We start from the raw sequence: 24,057 nt of genomic DNA on the forward strand, positions 1-24,057 counted from the left end.
GAGCATCCGTCAGATGTCAACATCCGTTTAAGGTAAAACGGATGTCAGACTTAATCATTTGTTAATTCTCAACAAAGTCATGATAGTATTAGTCTGTGTCTGCTTAGAGGAAAATAGTGAAACAATATGTCGCTTTCAACGCCGTAATTGCTTTGCTTTCGCTTGAATGTGCCATGTTTTTTGTCATTGTAACAACGCCATTGGGTAACATGGAAATAATAGAAAAATTAATTATGGAAATTCCTTTTGATTGAATTTTTTCAATGAACTTTAGAAATCTGAAAGGTCTTCGACAAATGAATCTTGCATAACATTTAATTGTGTTTTTTTTTTTCAAAATTTAAAGTGTTTTATTCATACACCTTAATTAGCAGTGTTCCATGTCCACCGATCTTTATGCTCAGTTAACCCTTCGAAGGCTCACAAAGCCATTGCAAAAATTAAATAGAGTCCCCATATTTGTAATCACTTTTGCTTTGGAAGAGGATATAAACTCAACGTTTTGGGGTTCATTTCTTGTTGTATGCATCCATTCTACACAATGAAAGCAAATTATAACGATAAAATGGTTAGAAAAGGGGGAACAGGAGTGGTTTTCTCTCAATCCACACACCAGCACTTTATCAACTGAGTGGTCAACAAACCTACATATTTTCCTTGGATCTCTTTATTCGACTTTCTCATTTGTAAATGGTGAAATTGATGCAACTGCACAAGCAAGAAAAGAAAACTTGTTCTTGAATAAGAAATGTACACATCCACTGTTCTTTACTCACAAAAATCATTATCGCACCATATACCCAAGATGCAGAACGAAGCACCACTGACCACCGTGCACACCGTCACACCGCTGCACCGCTGCACTGCCGAATGACCACCACAAACTCCCCGCACTGTCGCACCACGAAAAGCCACACCATCACACTATGAAACCAAACTGATATGGAGACAACGAATCTGGTGAGAGTGGGGGTGAGAATCTGGAAAGAGAGAAAGTGAGACTTGGGAGAGTTGGGAGTGAGACTGCGCAAATGAAAATGGATAAAAATATGAAGAAACAAACGGATATGGAGAAGAGAAGTAAGAGTTGTAAGACGAGAGAAAGGTTTCATGTTAAAGTAAATAAATAAGGTTAAAAGTAAAAAAAGTTACTTTTGTAATTAAAAAAAATTGGAGAGGTGGAGGAGCAACGCCCTTGTTTTAATAATTATATTTAATAAAAAATTTTAAAAAAAATAAACATTTATAAGTATGCAATAATGTCGGTATAACATAATTTAAAAGTATATTTTAAAAATTATATTATACATTAAATAACACTTATTTATAGATATATGAAATAAATCTTAAATTATATGAAATTTATAAGTTTGATATTTTTATTTAGATGATTAATTCGACAATTAGATTAGTGGAATTTAATGTATGCAAAAAAGATAAAAAGAACTGAATAAAATAAAATAAAAGTTTAAAAATAACGCATCCCTTGTCTAACCAGAATTTACTATTAGGTTATAAAATACCCAAAGATGATTTTATAATATAAACTCTTGCATCGTATATTTTTCATGAAAAAGAGAAAGAAATAAACTAATTTAATGTTCCTTTAAAATGTTTTAATTGGTCAGATATTTATTTCTTTTAAAAAATTAATTCAACTCAAATAATCTATAATCATGTTAGATAAATCAGGACATAATATTTAAAAGTATTTATAGGTTTGAAATATTCTTTAGGATGTTTAGAATATTTTATTAAGTAAATCATATCATTATTATAAGTAAAAATAAATAAATAAATATAATTAAAAATAATAAACATCTGTATTATATATTTAAAAAATATTTTCACATAAATTTTGTTGGTTGAGTTGATTTTCTATTTCAACCTATCTTTCATTTTTGGAATTGATAAGAGTTAATCGGTCAGTCAATTATAAGAAATTTATTAACTTCAATTGTTAAAAAAATTCTCTATTCAATTAGATTGGACTAGATAAAAGAAATTTTGACCTAACCTATCATATAAGTTCTGTAAATAAAATTTTGTATGGGTGTGACCATAAAAATTTAATTGAATATAGTACAAATATTTAATAATTAATGGTACTTTTACACTAAATTCCTTCATGATGACCAATAGTGACATAACCACATCATATTCCTTAGAATATTCCTCTACATTAATTATGAATTGAGACCGTTGAAATTCTGATAACTGTTTTTTTATTACAAAAGTTATTATACCAAATTTTTTTGGTTGATTTAATAAATATTTCTAATTTATTTTATTTATTTAAGTTTTAAATTATAAAAATTAATTTTTTTAATAGAAAAAATAATATATGAAATTAATTTTTTTGTATCAAAAATATAAATAATTTATTTATAATAGAAATAATATGAATTAAGTCCAAAATAAATAATAACAAAATAATTAAAAATAAAATATTTAATAATTTAATATATAATATTCTTTTCGTATACTAATTTTTTTATAAATATAATTAATTTTTTATATCGTAAAAGTTAATAAAAATATATATTAACTAATCACATAAATTAATAAACTAATATTTATAAATATGAAATGTGAAAAAAAAATATAAAATTAAATATATTTTTAATCCTTAAATTATTAAGCAATTTTGAATTTGGTTTCTTTCTGAAGGTTGGTTCATTTTCATTCTGTTGATTTCATTATTTTTAGTTCATTATTTTTAGTTCTTAGCCTTAAATTTTCTTTGACCTGGCATGTTATGTCTCTTTCCATCGTTACCGTGGTCACATTGTTTTTTCTTCTTCTTTTTATTCTGGTGGGACTCCATTGTCACCTCCACCTTCACTTCCTTCATCTCCACCCGAGTGACTCTCTCCGCTCCTCCTCCATGGCAATTGGCAATTGGGGTTTTCTCTGAAAAATTCTCACTTTGCAAAAGTCTTTCATTTTTGTTTTTTATCTTCTGTTTACTGAAAATTAATGTCGCCCTTTTCGTTGATTGGTTTTGGGTCTTTAGGGTTTTTTGCAGTGGCTTTGGATCGGTGATTGGAAAAATCTCGATAAGCTTTGGTGTTTGCGGTATTTTCTTGGAACATCTCTCTTAGGTTTCCTTGTTTTTAAGGAAGAAAAAAAGTTGACAAATTTATTGGCTTTTGGTTACTGAAGATTTTTTGTTTATGCTTATGGTTTTGTTTCGGTTTTCTATTTTATTCAGGTATAATACAAACACAAAGGTGGCATAATGCCGCCACTTTGATCAATTATTATGTAAAGAGACTTCTATGTTTATTTTTTTTTCATTTTAATACTCAAACGGATGATAACTCACGCATATGTGGATTTACTTTTTTATAAATATTTTTTTATTTATTTTTAAGAAAAATTGTATTTATTTAATAGATGATTTTTATTTATTTAATTTAGAAAATAGTTAATTTTTTTTAAAAAAGATAAATTTTAAAAAATCAATTAAATTTAAATAAAACAAGGACTAAAAATAAAAGTAAAAGAGAAATATAAGAATCCAAAAAAAACTCTCTTTAAATATAAGTATTATTCTTAATTAATTGAAAATTGTGCACCTAATTTCATTTGCAACAACAATTGACACAATTGATAGAGTTTGTACTACCTTCACCCAATTAATAATTTATATTACCAGTCAAAGAAATTAAGATATTAACTTAGTCAACGGTGTTATGACAACTTTACAGTCAGATGACAACTGTACACAGTCAGTCCACCTAGGTCAGTGTCATTTTAATACATAATTTATATTTATTGATATAATCTGAAAAGTACAATAAATATGTTCCATTTACACTGAGAGAACCATTTGATTCATTTGAAACAATACAAAATAATTAATGATTTTGGGGAATTTGAATTTGAATTCAATAAGAGTATATATAAGCCTATTCATTCATCAAATTAGTTCAGTTATTTTTATCATAACCATATTTTTTTTATATGAGTATAGATTAACGATTTATTTTCGTACAATTATTAGTGTTTCAAGCGTTCATTTTAAGTTATTGTTTATTTATCTATTATGACTGAAAGTTATTTATAAGAGGTAATTTTATGTCACAGTTAATAAAAATTCAGTTTAAACTATTAATCTATATTAAATATTATTATTTATTTTTTAGAGATAATTTTTTATAAATTAATCGTTTAGTTTATTAATGACAACTATAATTTCATAAATAATGCAAGATTATATTTGTGACATGACTGTTTAGATGGTTTGATTCATTATTAATCAAACGATTATACTGTACACTACATAAAAATAATATTGAAATATAATCTTTGTTTTACATTATGACGTTAATTTGAACATGAAGTCGTGCATTTAAATACAATAGGAATTTTTTTAATGTGTGTTTGAAATTGTGTAGTTTGATTGGAGATTTTTCTTTAAACATTTTATTGTTTGACTTTTGTTTAAGGTTTTGTTTTTGAACTCTTTGGATGACGTTCAACGTTCAACTTATGATCCACATTTGTAGACATTGGAAAGTGAGGTTTGATTTTAAGGACTTCAATATTTTTAAGGTAAAAGACAAAACATCTAATTTCTACGTTTCATTCTCACAGAGAGAAGTGTTAAAAGGGAAATTAAATAGTAGAAACCGCGTTTCAGAATTTGTTGACTCAACCATGCCATTTGCCTCCATAATATAATTTCTTTCTTAAATTAAATCATAACTATGTTTATATATATATTTTTAATTTCATCATTTTTTTGTGTTCATAATAAATTTCAGAATAATATTATTTTATTTTAAAAAAATATTTTATTAATTATGTTTAAACTATGTTTTCCTCTTTTCGGATGCAATTTATTATACTTGTTAATTCAAAGTAACAAAATTATAAAATAAATAATCCAGTAGTATGCAGGCATGCAATTCAATATACAAGATAAACAAGAAAAATTAACCTAATGCAGGAGAGATAGGTTTGGTCCATTTTTTGTGAGTCCAAATAAGATGAACTTCTATTAATAAATAGTTTAATAACGAATAATACTATAAATTTAACCAATTTCGTTGGGATAAAATTAAAGATACCATCTTATAATTTTTAAAATTGTTGTGTCAATTAACACTTTTGCTTGTCATAGTTTGCTCCATGGAAACATAACATGGTGAATACAGGGACAAAAGGAAGAAAAAATAAATGCTTATAAGTTTATTATCTATGTGTTTCATTTTATAGAAAATTGTACAAAAGGGTTCTATACATAGAAGAGATAAAAAAAAAAGATAAACGAAACTGAAAATAAGAAAAAGAAAACACGTTAAGTCCTATGGTCTGATGACATTCATATGATATCGTCTTATGAATCAACTATCATTTGATGAATCAACATAGCGTATCATTTAGTATGATTTTCACGATCTTTATATTGTTTTAATGTTTTATATTTTGAGTTTTCTGATATTATTGTTCGAATTTATTCTAATTTTGATGATTTTTTCTTTATTTACTAGATACGAGCATGAATATATATATATATATATATATATATATATATATATATATATATATATATATATATATATATATATATATATATATATATATATATATATATATATATATATATATATATATATATATATATATATATATATATATATATATATATATATATATGGGGTTTGCTAACGCGCGTACGCCTGTTTTTCAGTTGGTACATTTTAGCAATGTGTACCGGGTTTTAGTAGACAAAAATATCCTTATATATTATGGATTCTAAGTTTTAAGGTTAAGGGTATTTTAATAATTTTCATTCTCAAAACTTAAAAAAAAAAAAAAGAAACCCCCAAACCCTTGCTCACCTCTCTCATTCCTCTCAATCATTTTTCTTTCATCTCTCTCACTCTAACCTTTTCTCTGTCATCCCTACTGTAGTTCCAATTGAAAAAATCAGAAACACCCTCCTGTCTCTGTCATCCCTACTGGAGTCTCAATTGAAAAAATCAGAACCACCCTACTGTAGCCCCAATTGAAAAAATCAGAAACACTTGCCGTTAAACAATCTTACAAAAAAATGATTTTATAATGAGTTTTGATCTTATAATTTTTGTCTCATCTAATTTTATCCAATTTTCACAAGCATGAAGGAATTAGTAATTGACCTGAAAAAAATCAGAAATACTTGTTAAACAATTTCTTACAAAAAATGATTTTATAATGAGTTTTTATTTTATAATTTTTGTCTTATCTAATTTTCACAAGCATAATGACATCACAAGCATAATTGACATCTGAAAGAATTGGTAATTGACCTGGAGGGTTTTTTTAGAGATGATGATTCAACATATGCACATGATGAAATTAGAGAAATGAGTGAAGATGGTGAAATTGAAGAGATCTTGAATGAACCTTTGCCTTAAGGTGAATATGTCAATGACTCAACTCTTTACAAAGACAAATTGTTTAAAGGCAAGTGTTTCTGATATTTTCAATTGGGACTACACTAGGGATGACAGAGAAAAGGTTGGAGTGAGAGAGATGAAAGAGAAAGGATTGAGAGGAATGAGAGAGGTAAGCAAGGGTTTGGGGGTTTCTTTTTTTTTTTTTTAAGTTTTGAAAATGAAAATTATTAAAATACCCTTAACCTTAAAACTTAGAATCCATGATATATAAGGGTATTTTTGTCTACTAAAATCCGGTACACATTGCTAAAATGTACCAACTGAAAAACAGGCGTACGCGCGTTAGCAAACCCCTATATATATATATCTGTGTGTGTGTGAATGAAAACGTTTTGTCTTTATTTTAAATTATCAAAACACTTTTAATATATCATATTATTTATAAAACTTATATTAATTTTTCTTTAATCCTTTATGACCTACAATTAATCATTTATATTTCTTTTATAATTATTTGACATTTACTTCTTCTTATTTTGATTCTTATTTGATATTTATATAATTATAATTTCTTTTAATATTTGATATTAAAGAAGAGAAAATATGAGTTAAAATTCTTTATTGAGTTTTCCATACGATCAAATTTCACTATGTATAAAAAAAATTAATATATTTTAGAAAAATAAAATTAATGTTCACTAATATATCTAATGTCTTAGTATAATAGAGAATCCAAACTAAAAAAATGGATTATTTTAATATTAAATAGTTGATTATGTTATTTATATTTTGTTGTGATTTTTATTTTTTAGGGTTAAATATGTTTTTAGTCCTTTAATTATCAAGCGATTTTGAGTTTAGTTCATATTCAAAAGGTTTGTTTATTTTAATCCTCTTAGTTTTGAAACTCTTATAATTAGTCTTTAAAATTGGACAGCGTTAACTTTTGTTTGATGTGACAAACAGCGAACCAGTGTATGATGTCACCTTCCTTATTTACTCTGTGCTTTCTTTTTTGAAATTAGACTAAGTAATTGTCATGTTTTAATTTATGAAATCAGATTAGCATTAGGGTTATTAACTTACTTTTTTTTCAATTGGAAAAAAGTAGTTTTACTCAAAAAAAATTTTTAATCCAAAATCATTTAATAGTTAAGGGACTAAAAACATATTTAACCCTATTTTTTATCAGAAATTTATTTAATTAATATTTAAAATAATAAAATATAACTACAATCATTTCCCTAAAAAAAATTATATTTATTAATATAAAATAAATAAAAAACTTTTATTTCAAAAATAAGGTAAAGTACCCTAATATCCCGCCTCCATAACAGTACCCCAATACCAGCAAGTAGAAATAAATCAAAAATTGATCATAATTTATTATTTTAATTTAAATATTCTAAAAATCTGAGATTACATGCTGAAAAATTAAATTAGAAAAGTCGATATCTTTTTGTTTGGTACTGTTGGTGAAACTATCATAGAATGATGAGAGTTCCACTCGCCAAGGAAGCGCGTGGGCCCAACCTTACATTCCTTGAAGCTTGGTCTTCGGTGATTAATGTAGGTAGACCTATCTTGGAGTTGTTATGGTTAATTTTAATTTCAATACTTTTCTGCATTTATAAGAGCATTTCTCATTTTGTTTTAATATGTCCATGGATACAATGTTATAGAAAATATCTTGATACCATGGATTTTAATTTTTAATTCACTTTATTTTCTAAAAGAAAAAAATACCATTTGTGAATACAGTTTTATGTTTGGTGTTTTCATAATAGACTTCCCAAAAAGTGTAAAGATTGTCTTTTTTTTTCACATCTTTTGTATATATAATAGTTGACTTAATAACATAAAAAATATTTTCTTTTAATATGTTTTGAAATTATATTTTTCATATTTCACATGTGTTTATAAACTTGTTGAATTTATGATATGCTTAAAAGTTATTATATTTAAATGCAACTCGTTATTATACATGTCTATAAATTAGTCACATGCATTTTGTAAAAAAATGTATACGAACTTAAAATAAAATAATTATTTGTCTATTAAGAATTACTCATAGCTTATATTCTAATTTAAAATATTTAAGTTGAATATTTTTTTCTCAAATTATTTTAAAAATTAGATTTCATCTCTAGACTAAACTAAATTATAAAATATTTTATTCTTGTATTGAATAAAAGTCATATAAAATATCTTCTCAATAATATGTTAAATTTTATTTTAAATGTGTTATTCACTCGATAATATTTTACATGCCTTCTATAGAGTGCTAACAAAATATTTTATAATTTAATTTAGAAATAAAATATAATTTTTATAATAATTTGAAAAAATATATCTTTAACTGTGTAAATATCATATATATATATATATAATATATATATATATATATATAATTAATTAAAATTACAAGTAAGAGAAAAAATAAACTTAAATTTAAGATGAGAAGACATAACTTATATCACATCCGATAATATTCATGTTTTATAATATTTTTCAATAACTTATATGAGAAAGTTTTGAAAACATAATGAAATTGCGGGAGAAACTATATTAATATAAAATAAAGTAACATAAGTAATTTCTATTATTTACACCTATTTAGAGTTATCTTATTGTGAATTTCTTATGTAAGATTTTTTTTTATGTATAACATAGTATAAGTGGATATACTATAAATGCAAAAAAACCATCACATATTATACCATCACATTATAAGATTTTTGTTCATGTGATAGTATTTTATAGGGTTAAATATGATTTTAGTCCCTCAACTATCAATCATTTTATTTTTCGTCCCTCTTTCAAATTTTGGTACACTTTGATCCTTGTTCTTAAGAAAATTATAATTTTTCGTCCTCCAAAACTAACAACGTTAAAAATCAACTAAGGTGACTAACAGTGTGTACCAGGTCATTTTTTTTTCTACACTCAGTCAATTTTTTCCAACTTTTCTTCCTTTCTCTCACTCCGTCTCCTTCCTTACATCTTCACGCCTAGCTTCTCTCCCTCCATCTTCTACTCTTCTTGCTCATCAAAACCCTATCGACGTCGTAGCCACACATCAAACCATCTTTACTAACTTCTTCCTTTGCCCAAAGAAGAGCAAAATGTCTTATAATTAAAGCACAGATAGCCTAGTTCCGGCGGTCCCTGTTAAGAAGGCAAAAGTGGATGTAGCTCATAAATGATTTAGGTACTTCATAAATAATTTAGATTTTAAAATTCAATTAATACTGTAATTCAAAGTTTAATATTTTCAAAAGATAGTATAGTTTTTTCTCCTGCAATTAAGTTTCCCTATCAGTTTGGTTTATAACTCTAGTGATTACCCATTCGACTCTTTGATTCCATAGAAACAATATTCTAATTGGGTACATTTATAAACAGATGCATTTTTCTTTGGGATGTATAGCAACAAATTTTGGAAGTTGCATAATCATAGTTATTATTCGTTTGAGAGTTGAAAATTTGAAATTATTAAGCGGATTAGTTTGGAAATTGAACTACTTGGAAGTAGTGGATTTGACTGCCAACAGGATAAGCGGTGTCGTTCCGTTTGCGTTGTTCGATCTTCCCTCGTTGCAGCAGGTGGCGCTCTCTTTCAACAAGTTCTCGCACCTGGAAGCGCCTTACGCTTTGGAAATGCAAAGCGGAGTTATAGCGGTTGATCTGAGCAACAACGAGCTTGGGGAGTTTCTGTCGTTGTTCCCGGCGTTGATGCCGAGACTTTCGTCTCTATCGTTGGAGAACAATAAGTTCGTGGGAATGATTCCGACCTAGTACGCGTTGAAGACAATTTTCCCCGAGGCTGGGATAACTTCGTTCGAGAGGCTTCTGTGGGTGCAACGTCGATAGGGGGTTTGATGAGGAAGAAGAGTGAAAGATGAATGGATAGAAGTTGGGCGTGAAGATGCAAGGAAGGAGACGGAGGGAGAGAGAGAGGGAGAAAAGCCGTAAAAGATGGACTTTGTGTCAGAGAAAAAAATGACGTGACACACCACTGTTAGCCACCTCAGCTAAATTTTAACGTCGTTGGTTTTAGAGGACGAAAAATTATAATTGTCTTAAGGAGAAGGATCAAAGTGTACTAAAGTTTGAAAGAGGGACGAAAAATAAAATCTTTTGATAGTTAAGAGACCAAAAACATATTTAACCCTATTTTATACCATCACATATTATAACATTATAAAGATTAAACAAAAACATTAGTTCACACATTTTACATACAACATATATTATTAATCAATTATATCTTATAATTTCAATATAACTTACTCTAGTTTCAATTCTAGATATGTATTGAATCAGATACTCATGAAGTCCATACCTATTATGTATGTAATCATAATAAAGTATCACGACCAGTCCAAATTTACCAGGTCTCAATCATACATTAGCAAGGTAAATTCACTTATAGTCTCGTTAGAAAAGAGGTCTTGACCCCAAATTCTGTAGGAACCTTCCTCAGCTCTCACCACCTAAACTTCATCCTTTATTTGAGTATGTAAATCTAACAGAGTTATGATGACTTCAAAAATAAATTCACTACTCAATGCATTAGGAACACCATCATATAATATATACAATTTGGATATACAAATCCTTTCATATCATTGGTACTCCTCATCATTTTCTCATCATTCATATCACATAACAACCAAATCTTCGTGCTCTCATGTATTCTTTATATTTCCACATTTTAAATCATACTTTATTCAATTAAACATTATATAATACCACAATATAAATATATATATATATATATATATATATATATATATATATTAATTCCTTTCATCACATTAACATGTTTTCTTTCTATTACAACCATAATAATCTATAGTATAATAATTCCTCAAATATCATTCATATTTCAAAACACATATCAAATACCACACTTAACATACTTGTTTAGTGAGTTCACTTACCGCTCAACGAACTACCTTTAGGAAGGTACTCACTTAACGACTAAATGACTCGTCCAAGCATTAGAACAAGAATATGTATAAATGTGTCAAATGAGAGCATACTCACCCATCAACCAATCCTCTCCTGACTCTTTGTCAAACCCGAATATGGCTTTCGCTCAACGAGAATTAGCTTATGTAGCGAGCAAACTTCCCTCGACTCTGCCATCGAATTTAAGATCCACTCAGCAAAATTTTGACTTGTCCAACAAGTCTGCATAACTCAAACATACAAATCTGCATAATAGAGGATACATTTGACTCTAATAAGCGTTCTCATAATTTGTTCAAGTAAAAAACAATATCAATTCATTTAAAATCACTAATTATAGGTCAAAGATAACACCCCACAGACTCACACAACATTTCACAACTCAAACAACTCAATTACCAATTCAATACTTTATTTATTAAGGGCCTGAAATTTTATGACAGTTGGGCCTTATGTTGGGGCAGCCAGGCCCATAAGGCTAAGGGCACAATGACCTTAGTAAGGGACCTTTCAAAAATCTTAGTTCCTTATTTCTCAACTTTCCATTCTCTCTCTAGAACTCTCATTTTTCCTAACCTTACTCTATCTTCTCTCTACCCTTACACAAATTTCAATCGTTACATTGTTAAATAGGTGGTGTTCTTTCATTCATGAAGTTGAGAGCTTTGTAATCATCCGATTAGATTCTCGTTCTACAACGGGTAAGTCGTTTCCCCTTTTTTTTCCTCCTCTTTTGGGAACTTAGGGCATGTGCCTAGAAGTCTTTTCCTTCATATTTTTGTCAAACTTAGTTCTAAAGAGTTGTTCCATCACCCATTGGGTGGTTTGTAGGGTTTGATTGGGTTCTCTTTGAGTTGGGCACACTTGAATTAAGTTGTGAGCTTAGCTGTGAAACCCTAAGGTAAGAGGAGCTAGAATACTTCTTTAAATTTGCTTGCATGAGGTGTATGTATATTGGATTCTGAATTGGTGCGCTGTTTGGAGTTGTATTTGATGTTTTTGAGTATGTTGTATTGTATGTGTTGATATGTGAAATCCATGAAACTGTGTTGAGCTGTTTGGAATTGATTTGGATGGGTTTGAATTGTTATAATTGACCAATTGGAAGTGATTTAAGTGTGAAAATCTGGTATACAATTGGGTAGAAAATTTGGGGTTTTAGTAGTTTTTAGGTCATTTTGAGAGGAAGTGAGGTAGTGATTTTGAGTAAATGGGGGCTGCAGCATTCTTGGACTGTTGGGGCATCCTAGAAAAGTCCATTGTGACTTGTTAGAAGCATAAAAGTGGTCTAAAACATGTGTCAAGTAGTAGAATCGGATTTGGGTCCATAAGTTGTTGAAATTAGTGTTTTAGAGTTAAAATTGAACTTTAATCACTTTAAAATGGGAGTAGGAATGTTTAGAATCATTTGGATAAGTTTACTTAAGTCTAAAACAAGAATTGAGGGTGTTAGAAGTTGATAAAAATGGTTAGAAATTGTCAAGGGAAGTTCTGTCATGATTCTGCATAATTCTGCAGAATGCTGCAATTGACCGTTCGGTCTTGATGGTGCTCGTTCTCAGGTAGCGCTCGGTCATAGGTAGCGTTCGGTCTTGATGGTGCTCGTTCTCAGGTAGCATTCGATCTTGATGGTGCTCGTTCTCGGTAACGTTCAGTCTTAGTGGGTAGTCTTGGTAACGTTTGTTCTTAGTGGGTGGTCTTGGTAAAGTTCGGTCTTAGTGGGTGGTCTTGGTAACGTTCGGTCTTAGTGGTGGTCTTGATAGCGTTCGACCAAGATTCTAGGTGTTCGGCCAAGGTTCTAGGTGTTCGGCCAGGGCTCTAGGTGTTCGGCCAAGGCTCTAAGCGTTCGACCAAGGCTCTAAGCATTCGGCCAAGGTTCTAAGTGTTCAGCCAAAGCTCTAGGTGTTCGGCCATAGCTCTTATCGTTCGGCCAAAGCTCTCAGTGCTCGGCCAAAGCTCATAGTGTTCGGTTCAAGCTCATTTGCTCTTGTTTTGGTTTGAATTAAGTGTGCGGAATGATTGAAATGCATAGTATAATCGTGGTAATGTTATTATACTGAAAGTATGTGAATGTATGAGATATGTTTGGTGGTTGAATGTAACAAGTATGTGTAATGGACGTAATTCCATGGATCTCAAAGGAGGTCACATGGTGGTGCCCTATGTGTAATGGACGTAATTCCATGGCCTCAAGGTGAGGATTCATGGTGGTGCCCTCAGTGTTTGGAATGAATGCATGGTAGCTCAGTTTTGGGGGTTTTCCTGACGCTCCAATGGCCTTCCATTCTCAAGTAGAGAGGATTGATCCATGTGGTGAGGAGTAGCATGAGGTCCTAGTCTTGGGTGCTTCCAGTATGGCCCAAGGTGAGTGATAACGGACTAACCTCGTGAGTGTGGTAGGGTGAAACCCATTGGCAATGGTTTTGCAAAGCAGTAGAGGCCACCACGAGTGCATAACCCGCCATAGCTCGACAATCATTCTAGTCCGGACGAGTCAAGTGTAAAGTGTAAGAAGTTATGTTGTGTGGTCTATTATATCTGCCTTTAATTGCATATTGTGTGTGATTGGTATAACATGATTTTTGTATATCTAGCTCACCCTTGCTTGTGTGTTTGTGTTTGCTTGGGTATGTTTTCTTTTGCAATGATCATCCACTTGGATGTGAGCAGAGGCGAAAGAGGTGCCTCTGGAGCAGGCTTTGGAGGAAGACGATGCTGCCGCTTAGTCTCCTTAGGGTTCTCTTAGCATTTCTTGTATTTTGAATTACTGTTATGTTATTATGGATCTCCCGGTGAATCCTATCCTTTTGAAATACTTTAGTACGCTTAAGTTTTAAATTTTCTGACTCATTTTAGGATGACTGTAATCCTATTTAATCTCGACTGCTTTTCTATATTATGCATGATGACGTATTCATTATATATGTTTCTTATATAATCGGGATGTTACAATTTACATATCATAATTAATTATACAATCAATCACATCATCAATTTCACATTTAACAACATAACAATGCAAGCTCATATCGCCATATGCTAAATTTAAATTATATAAATCAAATGGTACATAATAATATTAACTTCTTTTACCTTGGTTAAATATCCTCTTTAACTCACAATTATTCCTTACAACTCTATTTCTTACATGATGTTCTAATTTCCTACATAAACAACAAATCATAAATCTAAATATACCATTACAGTTACAACTAAATAGATATTTACTTTAGTTATTTTGAGTCACATGCATAGATCTTAAGTGTGCTTCAAAATGTTAAACTAACTAAAAAATAGAGCAAAAATGAACTTACTTTAATATTTTGATTAGTCAAAAGTGTATACCTTTTCACCATGAATCTACTCGTGATCTTTGATAATTAAACAAACGAGAGACAAATTCAAAAAGAATTAAAAAAAAAAGTAGAGAAAGTTTTAAAAAATATTGCTAAAAAATAATATCTTTTATAAAATAAAACTCGTTAAAATCAATTCTATTTATAATTAAACTTTTTTATAAATAAAATAATGAGTGTAACTTATTAAAATCACCACAATTCTTAAATTATTCTATAAGTACTTAAATTAATTCTTATAAAAAAAATGTCCCACAAACATAAGATTAGAAGCCAGATCTATCAATGTCCATTCTTTAATGTAAAAAACTTACAATCATCTTTATTCTTAACACTCTAACAAATATAAAATATCTCTCATGAATAACCAATATATACAAACTTATATTTATATACATAAACTTAGACTTGTATATGTTCAAAAAACTTTAATATTAAAAAAATATTTTGTTTTATCCAATACCAAGTAATAAACAAGAAACTATAATTACACAAATATCATAAAAATATTAAATAAAAAATATAATATCTTACAAAATGAAGGATAAACTATCAAAACAATAACATATATAAATACGATTGGTGGTGAATTCATATATTCTATGTCAAAATTGTTACGACCTCAAACAATCTCATAGTATAAATATACTCAAACTCATTATAACAATCTTTTAATTACATATAGATCTCATACTTATGTGTTGTGTGCAATACATCTAATTTATCTTTCATGAAATATTATATAACATCTAAATTTGTCTTTTTTTTTTCTTTTCAATTTTCAGTTCCTTACAGTTGCACCTAATAAATTGGTGGTATGTGTGGCATTTTCTTATAATTTATCTACTAAGTAATTTAAAGTCAACACCACACATTCTCTTTACATCTGTCTTGAGAACTTTCTTTATTAACTTAGAGAGCTTATTCAGTTTGTAAGCTATACCACAATGATTTTGAGAAGGGTAACTCAAGGTTACACTTTTCATGCTATTCATATGTTCTCAAGGTGAGGAGTGAGAGAGACCTTGCTGTCATATTTTCGCAAATTCTCAACACCACCATCAAAACCTTCTCCTTTATATCATTTTCACGATTTGCCTTTCCCACGACAATGAGTTTCTGTGAGAATCTGTGAATGGTGTTGGTGATAGAGACAAGGGGTTAAGGTTAATTTTTGTTTTGTTGTGTTTTGTTTTTCTTTTCTGTCTCTTTGTTATTAGGTGAACGTTTTCTTGAGCATCTTATTTGCAAAATTGCACACTTTGGAGAAAATTTCGATATGTTGTTGGGTTTTATGAGTCCTAGAGAAAGAATTTTTGTTGGGTTTAAGAGATTCTGAAGATTAATTTTTGGGTATGTTATGGTGGTGAGAAATACAGAGATAATTACCAATTTTGTTGGGAGAAAGTTGAACTTTTTCTTGGGAGAAAGAGAGAGAGAGAGTGGTTGATCATTAATTTTTGGGTTTGGTAGTTGGGGTGGGGGTATTTGTGTATTATTCAGAGATAATAACGAATTGTTGAGAGAGAGAGATTTTTTGGGAGAAAGAGACAAAAAGTTGAGTTATTTATTTATTTTTTAGTGGTTCAACTGTATTACTGCATCTCCTAGGATGGCAGTGGTGAGTCCTGTGCTTGCAACATCACAAAGGATGGGTTCTGTGAGGTCACCTTCTGATGCTAGTGGGGAAATTTTGGAGGAGCCTAATCCAGGTGTGGTTGATCAGCCAATCTATGTTGCTGTGGCAAAAGAAGTGAAGGAGAGCAGATCAAATCTGATATGGGCAATACAACACTCCGAAGGAAAGAGGATTTGCATTCTTTATGTTCATGTTCGTGCAACAATGATCCCCCTATGTATGTATATACTATGTTTCTCTATATGTATTTGTTCTTTGATTTCTTAAATTTATTGATTCTTTATCATAGAACTTTCTATCAGCTTTACTAACTCAGCTTGGGGTCATGGTAACTGTTTGGATTACAATTGATATGACCCTGCTAAAGTTGGGAGCTTCACTTTAAATTGCACTCACTATTGCCAGTTATAAATGATAAGGTGATTTGAAATTAGAACCAAATAAGGCTCATAAAATAATCAGGCCAACCTCAGAAATCTAGTTATAAGATCAATATGTTCCATTTTTTTTTTAAGTTTTAAAGTTTGAACTTGAAGATGTTGTTGAGCGGCAGGTGTCAAATTGACCATTTGTTGTATTGGTTTATTACTGGTGTAGTTATTATCAGGAAACAGTTTTGAGTTTAATGCATGGTAACTGTTGTAAATTCTCTCTGCCCTGCTGTATTTTCATTCATACATGATCATGGTCTAAAACATCCATGTTCTTGTTTATAGTGGGAGGTAAATTCCCTACAAGTGCACTAAAAGAGGAGCAGGTTCAAGCATACTGGGAAGAAGAAAAGCAAGACATGCATAGGACTCTGGATGAATATCTTCAAATCTGTCAACGGATGGGGGTAACTATTGTAATTCTATGAGCATGTGTAGTTTGAAAGTTTCTTAATATGCACTAATAACTTTCTGATACAGGTGCGAGCAGAAAAATTGCATATTGAAATGGATAGCATTGAAAAAGGAATTATAGAGCTTGTATCTCAGCATGGCATCCGAAAGCTTGTAATGGGAGCAGCATCAGATAAGTACTATAATAGGTAAGAAACCAAATAACCTCCCTCCAACCACAATGTTCTGTTCATTTTTACCCAAAATTTGATGTTGATAATGTAAAAAGTATTGAAGATGGTATAGTGGTTATTTTTGTAATAAATATGATAAATAAATTGCTATACTTGTGGACAGCATGCAAACAGCCATACTTTCTGGGGTGGATTTTTTCAGTGAATCATGATTGTTTGGATAGGCTTCTCCAGAAGCACGTTTAGAAGAGAAAAAGAAAAAGAAAAAAAATGAAACGAACTTCTTCACAGGCTAAAATTAACTTATGCACAAGTTTGAAATAAGAATTTAGAGAAGATATACGTTAGAGCTTCTACAAATTAGCTTATGGAGAAGCTTATTCATTTCTTCTTATTTCTTTTCCTAGAAATGCTTATGGAGAAGTACGTCCAATTTTATTTTGTCTAGTTCAGTGGCTTTTTTAGATGGATCTATACCTCTCCACTTTGATTGTATTGTCCCAAATTTTTTTGGGTGTCTGGAGCTATCATATTCCTTTACCAATTCATATGCACGTGTAATTTTACAGACACTGTGCTCTCTTTTGTTTGTTCTGACAATCAACTAGTTATATCTTTTGACAATTTTTCCCAATTTTTGTATCTGTTTGTTTTTATGAAATAAATATTATGTTTTGATTAGCTTATTTGCATGACATTGCAGGAGAATGATGGACCTTAGATCTAAGAAAGCCATCTATGTGTGTAAGCAAGCTCCAGCTTCTTGTCACATACAGTTTATCTGCAAAGGGCACCTTATACACACAAGGTATGTGAAATCCGAAAAAGGTTAATGTGTTTTCATATTCATGTGTATAGTGGCTTATGAAAGATAAAATAATTAAGAAGGAAGGTTTGCAGTCCTGGGAATACTATGTTTAAGCACAGTTTTATCTCATTTCATTATTTCAGTTTCTATTTTGTATTTATTTCCTTGTAGTTTAATTTCTTTTATTTTTAACTGTAATCATGTAGCTTATAAATGTTAGGATGAATCTCCCCAGACGGATCTGTAGCTTGTACTCATTATCAGAAGATAATAAATAATATCCAATTCTTAGTCTCCTTTTTCAAGATGGTATAAGAGCTTCGATCCTAGGGACTCCACTTCCGCATTCAAACCCTAGAGGTCATCATTGCAGCTGATTTTATTCGTCTATTCAGTATATGGCACCTTTATTGCATTCAGGACTTAGATTCAACACTTTAATTGCCATTGGAACTCATTGCCACCATTGTCACCGTCACCAGCTTCTTCATGTCATTTACTTTCCTTTTTTCAATTTTAATTGTGCAAAACTATAGCCTATAAATATTAGGATCATTCTCCATGTATATATAGTCTATTAAAATTATCAAATAACAAAGTACAATTCCTAATATTCTTTTCCGAGTTGTTAAGCTCTAACTCTTTTTTCAACTCTGGATTTAACTAACTTGTATTTTATTATGTGCCAAAAATTATCCCTCTAATATGTCTTTGCACATGGATTAGATAATTTCTGGTACTGATTTACTGATGTAACATATTAACTCAGGGATCACAGTTTGAATGAAGGTAATGTAGAGGTTGCATCTCCTTTGGTGCAGCAAGTGCCAAACTCTGTGAGAACTTTCAGATCACAGTCTGTTACACTGGGGCAAGGTCGCCGAGGAAATCTAACCAATGATGCGCTCAGAGTAAGGTCTGCCAGTGATGGACATCTAGCAAGCTTTCCAGCTGTTTCTTCTCCAGAAGAAACTGTAGGGTTTTCAACTCCACGTGACAGGATGGGTACAGAAGTAAGTTCTGATGAATCAGAAAGGCTGTCAATGATGAGTCCTTCTGGCTTGTCAATATCCTCTGACAGTGCAGTTGATCTAGCTTTGACCCCAGGATTAATTACTGAAAGCAGTGAGAATGCATTAGAGTTGACTATGAGTCAGCTGGTTATAGAGGATCTTCATCATTCATCTCCTCCTAGTACACTGGTATACACAAATGTTATTTTCTTCTTCAGCAATGACTGCCTATTACAGAGCATGTGCATATATTTTGTATTGTAAAGTTTGCAATTGATGATGCATTTTTACTTTCTAAATTGTAAACGAGGAAAAGAGTTTTAATTACCAAGCTTTATGCTGATATTTTTGGAAAAATTTATTGAACACTAGCAGGATGGTGGAATAGATGATACTATCTACGACCAGCTTCAACAAGCTATGACCGAAGCGGAGGATGCTTCACTAACTGCATATAAAGAAACTGTCAGACGTAGGAATGCTGAAAAAGAAGCCTTTGAAGCTATACGCAAGGTAGTTATTTGGTTGTTGAGTTCTTGTTATACTTCTTCAGTACTTACATGATTATGTTTATCAGTCACTAGTTAAACAAGAAAGGATCACATACGAAGCAACCTTAATCAATGCTAATGATCATTTGAATGAATAGGTGCTAGGACACTGGGCAAAAGAGTGTTAGTTAAAGTAATGACTGAACAAAAAATAGAACTGCAGGGGGAGGATATTCATTCAAATTTGTTAATCTGTAAATTGAGCACCTGTTGTCTGTAAAAGGGGAAATCCTTGGAGGAGAGTTATCCTTCCTTTTCCCATATCCTTTGTGGTCAAGAAATACAATCTCTCCTTTCTTCTATTTTCTAATCTGGGTTCCTAACAGTAGGAATCATTTTAAGTTATATTATCTAGTGATAGGCCAATGTTGCAGCATGATACCACTTCTAATCCTTATCAACGTTTGAACTGCCCAATTGATAGGCTAAAGCTTCTGAAAGCTTATATACGGAGGAGTTGAACCTGAGGAAATTGGCAGAGGAAGAACTTAGGAAAGAAAAAGAAGAACTTGAGAATGCGAAGAGACTGAGAGACAAAGTTAGGGAAGAACTCCACCTCGCCCTTGATCAGAAGGCATCTCTGGAGAGTCAGATTGCATCATCTGAACTTATCATAAAGGAGCTGGAGCAGAAGATTGTATCTGCTGTGGATCTGTTACAGAGCTACAAGAATGAACGAGAGGAATTGCAGATTCAGCGTGATAATGCTTTGAGAGAGGCTGAAGAATTGAGGAAAAAGCAAGGAGAGACCTCAAGCTCCCATGTCCCTCAATTGTTCTCAGAATTCTCCTTTTCAGAGATTAAAGAAGCAACAGATAACTTCAATCCATCCTTAAAAATTGGTGAAGGTGGATATGGAAGTATATTTAAAGGTGTCTTGAGTTACACTGAGGTGGCTATAAAAAGATTGCACTCTGACAGCATGCAAGGACCCTTGGAGTTTCAACAGGAGGTAAGGTGGCTTGACTTTTATATGATAGTCTAAAACATCTTATTCTAATCATCGATAAATCTTTGTGTGCTGGATGTAGAACTTCTGAAAACACCTGTGTAAAAGTCCAAGAATAAAATAAAGTTGGCCTCAACTGATCTTTCATTGATATAAGAACAAAAAAAAAACTGTGGAGCTAGCAGCAAAATAGTAACAGATTTTTTAGGTTCTCCTAAAATCCAAACTCCCATGTTTTGCATATTCTTTTGGAACTTGTGTTTTTTGGTTCTTGGTATAATAATATATTATCAATATTGTCTCTAAGGGTATGAATGAAGGGTTTATAACCTAGATTTTTGTAAAATGAATATTTTTTTTATCCCACTTTCGGTTTTGTATCAGGTTGATGTGCTGAGCAAACTAAGGCATCCCAATCTTATCACACTCATTGGAGCCTGCCCAGATGCATGGGCTCTTGTCTATGAGTATTTACCCAATGGAAGCCTCGAAGATCGCCTTGCCTGCAAGGATAATACCCCTCCATTATCGTGGCAAACTCGAATCCGTGTTGCTACTGAACTATGCTCTGCCCTCATCTTTCTCCATTCCAGTAAACCTCACAGCATAGTGCATGGTGACTTGAAACCGTCGAACATTCTCCTTGATGCAAACCTTATTAGCAAGCTTAGTGACTTTGGAATATGTCGTATATTATCGAACTGTGAGAGTTCCAGTAGCAATTCTACAGAGTTTTGGAAAACTGACCCAAAAGGAACATTTGTCTACATGGATCCTGAGTTTCTTGCCTCAGGGGAACTTACTCCGAAGTCAGATGTTTATTCATTTGGAATCGTATTGTTGAGATTATTGACAGGGAGACCAGCCTTGGGAATAACAAAGGAAGTGAAATATGCATTAGATACTGGAAAGTTGAAATCCCTTTTGGATCCTGTGGCTGGAGACTGGCCATTTGTGCAGGCTGAACAATTGGCTCGCTTGGCTTTGAGATGTTGTGATATGAACCGAAAGAGCCGTCCAGATCTTTATTCTGATGTCTGGAGGATACTTGATGCAATGAGAGTTTCTTCGGGAGGCACAAACTCCTTTGGACTAAGTTCTGAAGGACTTTCACAACCTCCGTCATATTTTATTTGCCCAATCTTCCAGGTAACTTTCTGTCTACCTTTGTTTTCTGAGTTTAGGCTTTTGATTATGCCGTTGTAGAATCTCTGCCCCAATGAACACTTGTCTAAGGAAATGAAACTCATCCCAATTCTCATTTCATTTTAAAGTGGACCCAAATTTCAAGCTTGCATTTTCCTATTCTTTATTTATTTACTTTATTCTGTAACATTTTTACTTCACTTGCCACCAAGCTTGACGCAAAAGTAAGATTGCTGCCTTTTGTCTTGGAGGTCATGCCTTCAAAATGCTGGAAAAACAGCTTCACAGGGTTGCCCCTTTTCAGGATTTGACACCTCTGAAGTTTAGGACTCATTTTATGGTATAAAGTAGGTAGTTTCAGTCAATGATCAGAAAATCAGTGGTGTAAACAAATCATGGATGTATTGAAATATCAACTGAATTTTCTAACGGCTGAGATTGCTTATTTTACCTTCTAAACTGAGTTGCTCACTTTAGAGTCAAATCCCTTTATATCTTTATTTTCTTCTCCTTCAATATATCTTCCAATCAGTGGAATGATACATCTTTGAATATAAAGCTGCCATCTAAGAAAATCCTCCCTGTATGTGTTCCTACTTTACAGGAAGTCATGCGAGATCCACATGTAGCAGCAGATGGTTTTACTTATGAAGCTGAGGCTATACGAGGATGGCTTGATGGTGGTAATGACAACTCACCAATGACTAATGGTAAGCTTGCACATCACAATCTTGTTCCCAATCGTGCTCTTCGCTCTGCAATCCATGACTGGCTTCAAAACCACTGATCAAGAGCATTATTTTCCTCCCATTTTAATTGAACTGTATATCTATTGTTTGTAGACATTCTAGGAAAGAAAGTTATCATTTCATTTTGTTAGCTTGTATCAGGTTCTTCAATCACACTTTATACCTATCCTCTTGTATAGGTCAGATATCGACATGATTATCCTACAATAGTTGTACAGTACACATTATATAAGATATATATCAGAACGGTTCTTTGTGTGATTATCTTTACTTTTGGTTAGTTTTATATAAGGAAATTGTGAGTCATGTGAAGATTTGTCCAAACTTGATAGCAGCAACAGTGTTATATAACTTAATATGAGAATCTGAAATGGCCATGATGTGGTTGGTTATTCTTTTCTGTATGGACTTATCTGAAGCAAATAGTAACACAGTGAAAAGAGATTAAAAAAGGGAATGTTTGAAAGAGAAACTCAAATGGATCTGATTTATGTTATTAAATTAGCTCATAACCTTGTTTTAACTTTAGTTTCAAAGTGAACTTTACTACAGGTTGTATTTAGTTAAACTCTTATTGAAAGATACTTAATCCTTCAGAATAACATACCAACTTACAATAATCATGTGCAGAACCAATTTCAAATGGGCATCGTATACTATAATTTATTTCAAGAGATTGGTTTTTCTAAACAAATGATCTTCTACACGTATTACTTGAAAATGAAACATTTAACTACATGTTAAAGGACAATTTTATGTGAAAGTTTACAGTTGACTGCTACGCATAAAACCATTTTAAATGTCTGTGTTTTCTGCATAATTTGAGCACGTAATCTGACTTTTGAAGACAATCGAGAACATATGAATATATTGTCAGAAGTTGTTTTATCGTTAGTGGTCCAATATTTGAGGTGTGTGTCTTTGGTTTCGTTAAACGAGAGATACTTTGTCAACACCGGTCCTACCATACCATTTCACTCCAACAAGATTTTCTCCAGAGACATACTTTTGGTCTCTGATCTCAATGTCAATTGAATGGATAGGAAAATTCACCATTTTCAAAAAATTTAAATGCACTAAACTTTTTAAATGTTTTTATCTTTTTAATTATTTTGTTTAAATAAACTAATTTGAATTTATTATTATTTTTTGTTTAAATAGGATATTTAAATTACTATTAAATAACATTATTTTGATATTAAACATCTAGTAATTAAAAAACCTTAAAATACATTAATAAAAAACTACTCTAAAAACGTCAATAGAAAAACAACTTTTGTTGACGCCAAATAAAAAAAAAATCCTAGCTACATTGTTTGAAAAATATTCTTATTCTCGTTGATATACGTGGTAGCACTTAAAATCAACCATGTTTTAGTATTGTGAGTTATGCATTTTCTGTCAAAATGGGCTTAATATGATGGGCCATGGGCCAACCTATTATGTGACTTTACTCACT

At 31.2% G+C, this 24,057-nt stretch overlaps 1 protein-coding gene across 5 annotated transcripts; it reads left to right on the forward strand.

Annotated features, from left to right (window-relative positions):
• The first annotated feature begins 15,652 nt into the window (after positions 1–15,652).
• LOC124827378 (U-box domain-containing protein kinase family protein) lies at positions 15,653–22,868 on the forward strand. 5 transcript variants are annotated; one of them, XM_047300421.2, is made up of 10 exons: positions 15,653–15,891; positions 16,308–16,581; positions 17,081–17,202; positions 17,276–17,397; positions 18,086–18,190; positions 18,960–19,392; positions 19,576–19,716; positions 20,179–20,706; positions 21,088–21,852; positions 22,454–22,868. In XM_047300421.2, exons 2-10 carry the CDS (start codon positions 16,338–16,340, stop codon positions 22,634–22,636), a joined length of 2,643 nt encoding a protein of 880 aa, XP_047156377.2. In that variant the 5' UTR covers positions 15,653–15,891; positions 16,308–16,337; the 3' UTR covers positions 22,637–22,868. The 5 variants fall into 5 exon arrangements, with proteins under 5 accessions (XP_047156377.2, XP_047156378.2, XP_087969245.1 ...); XM_047300422.2 differs by having other exon boundaries at positions 16,337–16,581; XM_088113119.1 differs by having other exon boundaries at positions 15,653–16,581.
• The last annotated feature ends 1,189 nt before the right edge of the window (positions 22,869–24,057 follow it).

Source organism: Vigna umbellata, chromosome 4, assembly GCF_029865625.1.
Source record: "Vigna umbellata cultivar VRB3 chromosome 4, Vumbellata_1.0, whole genome shotgun sequence".
Taxonomy (NCBI): Eukaryota; Viridiplantae; Streptophyta; class Magnoliopsida; order Fabales; family Fabaceae; genus Vigna; species Vigna umbellata.

Excerpts from the sequence above, each read along its gene's own strand:
- LOC124827378 (XM_088113119.1), top strand. The coding sequence starts at position 16,338 with ATGGCAGTGGTGAGTCCTGTGCTTGCAACATCACAAAGGATGGGTTCT. Across the intron at positions 17,203-17,275 it reads AAATCTGTCAACGGATGGGG|GTGCGAGCAGAAAAATTGCA; the intron begins GTAACTATTGTA and ends TTTCTGATACAG. Across the intron at positions 18,191-18,959 it reads GGGCACCTTATACACACAAG|GGATCACAGTTTGAATGAAG; the intron begins GTATGTGAAATC and ends ATATTAACTCAG.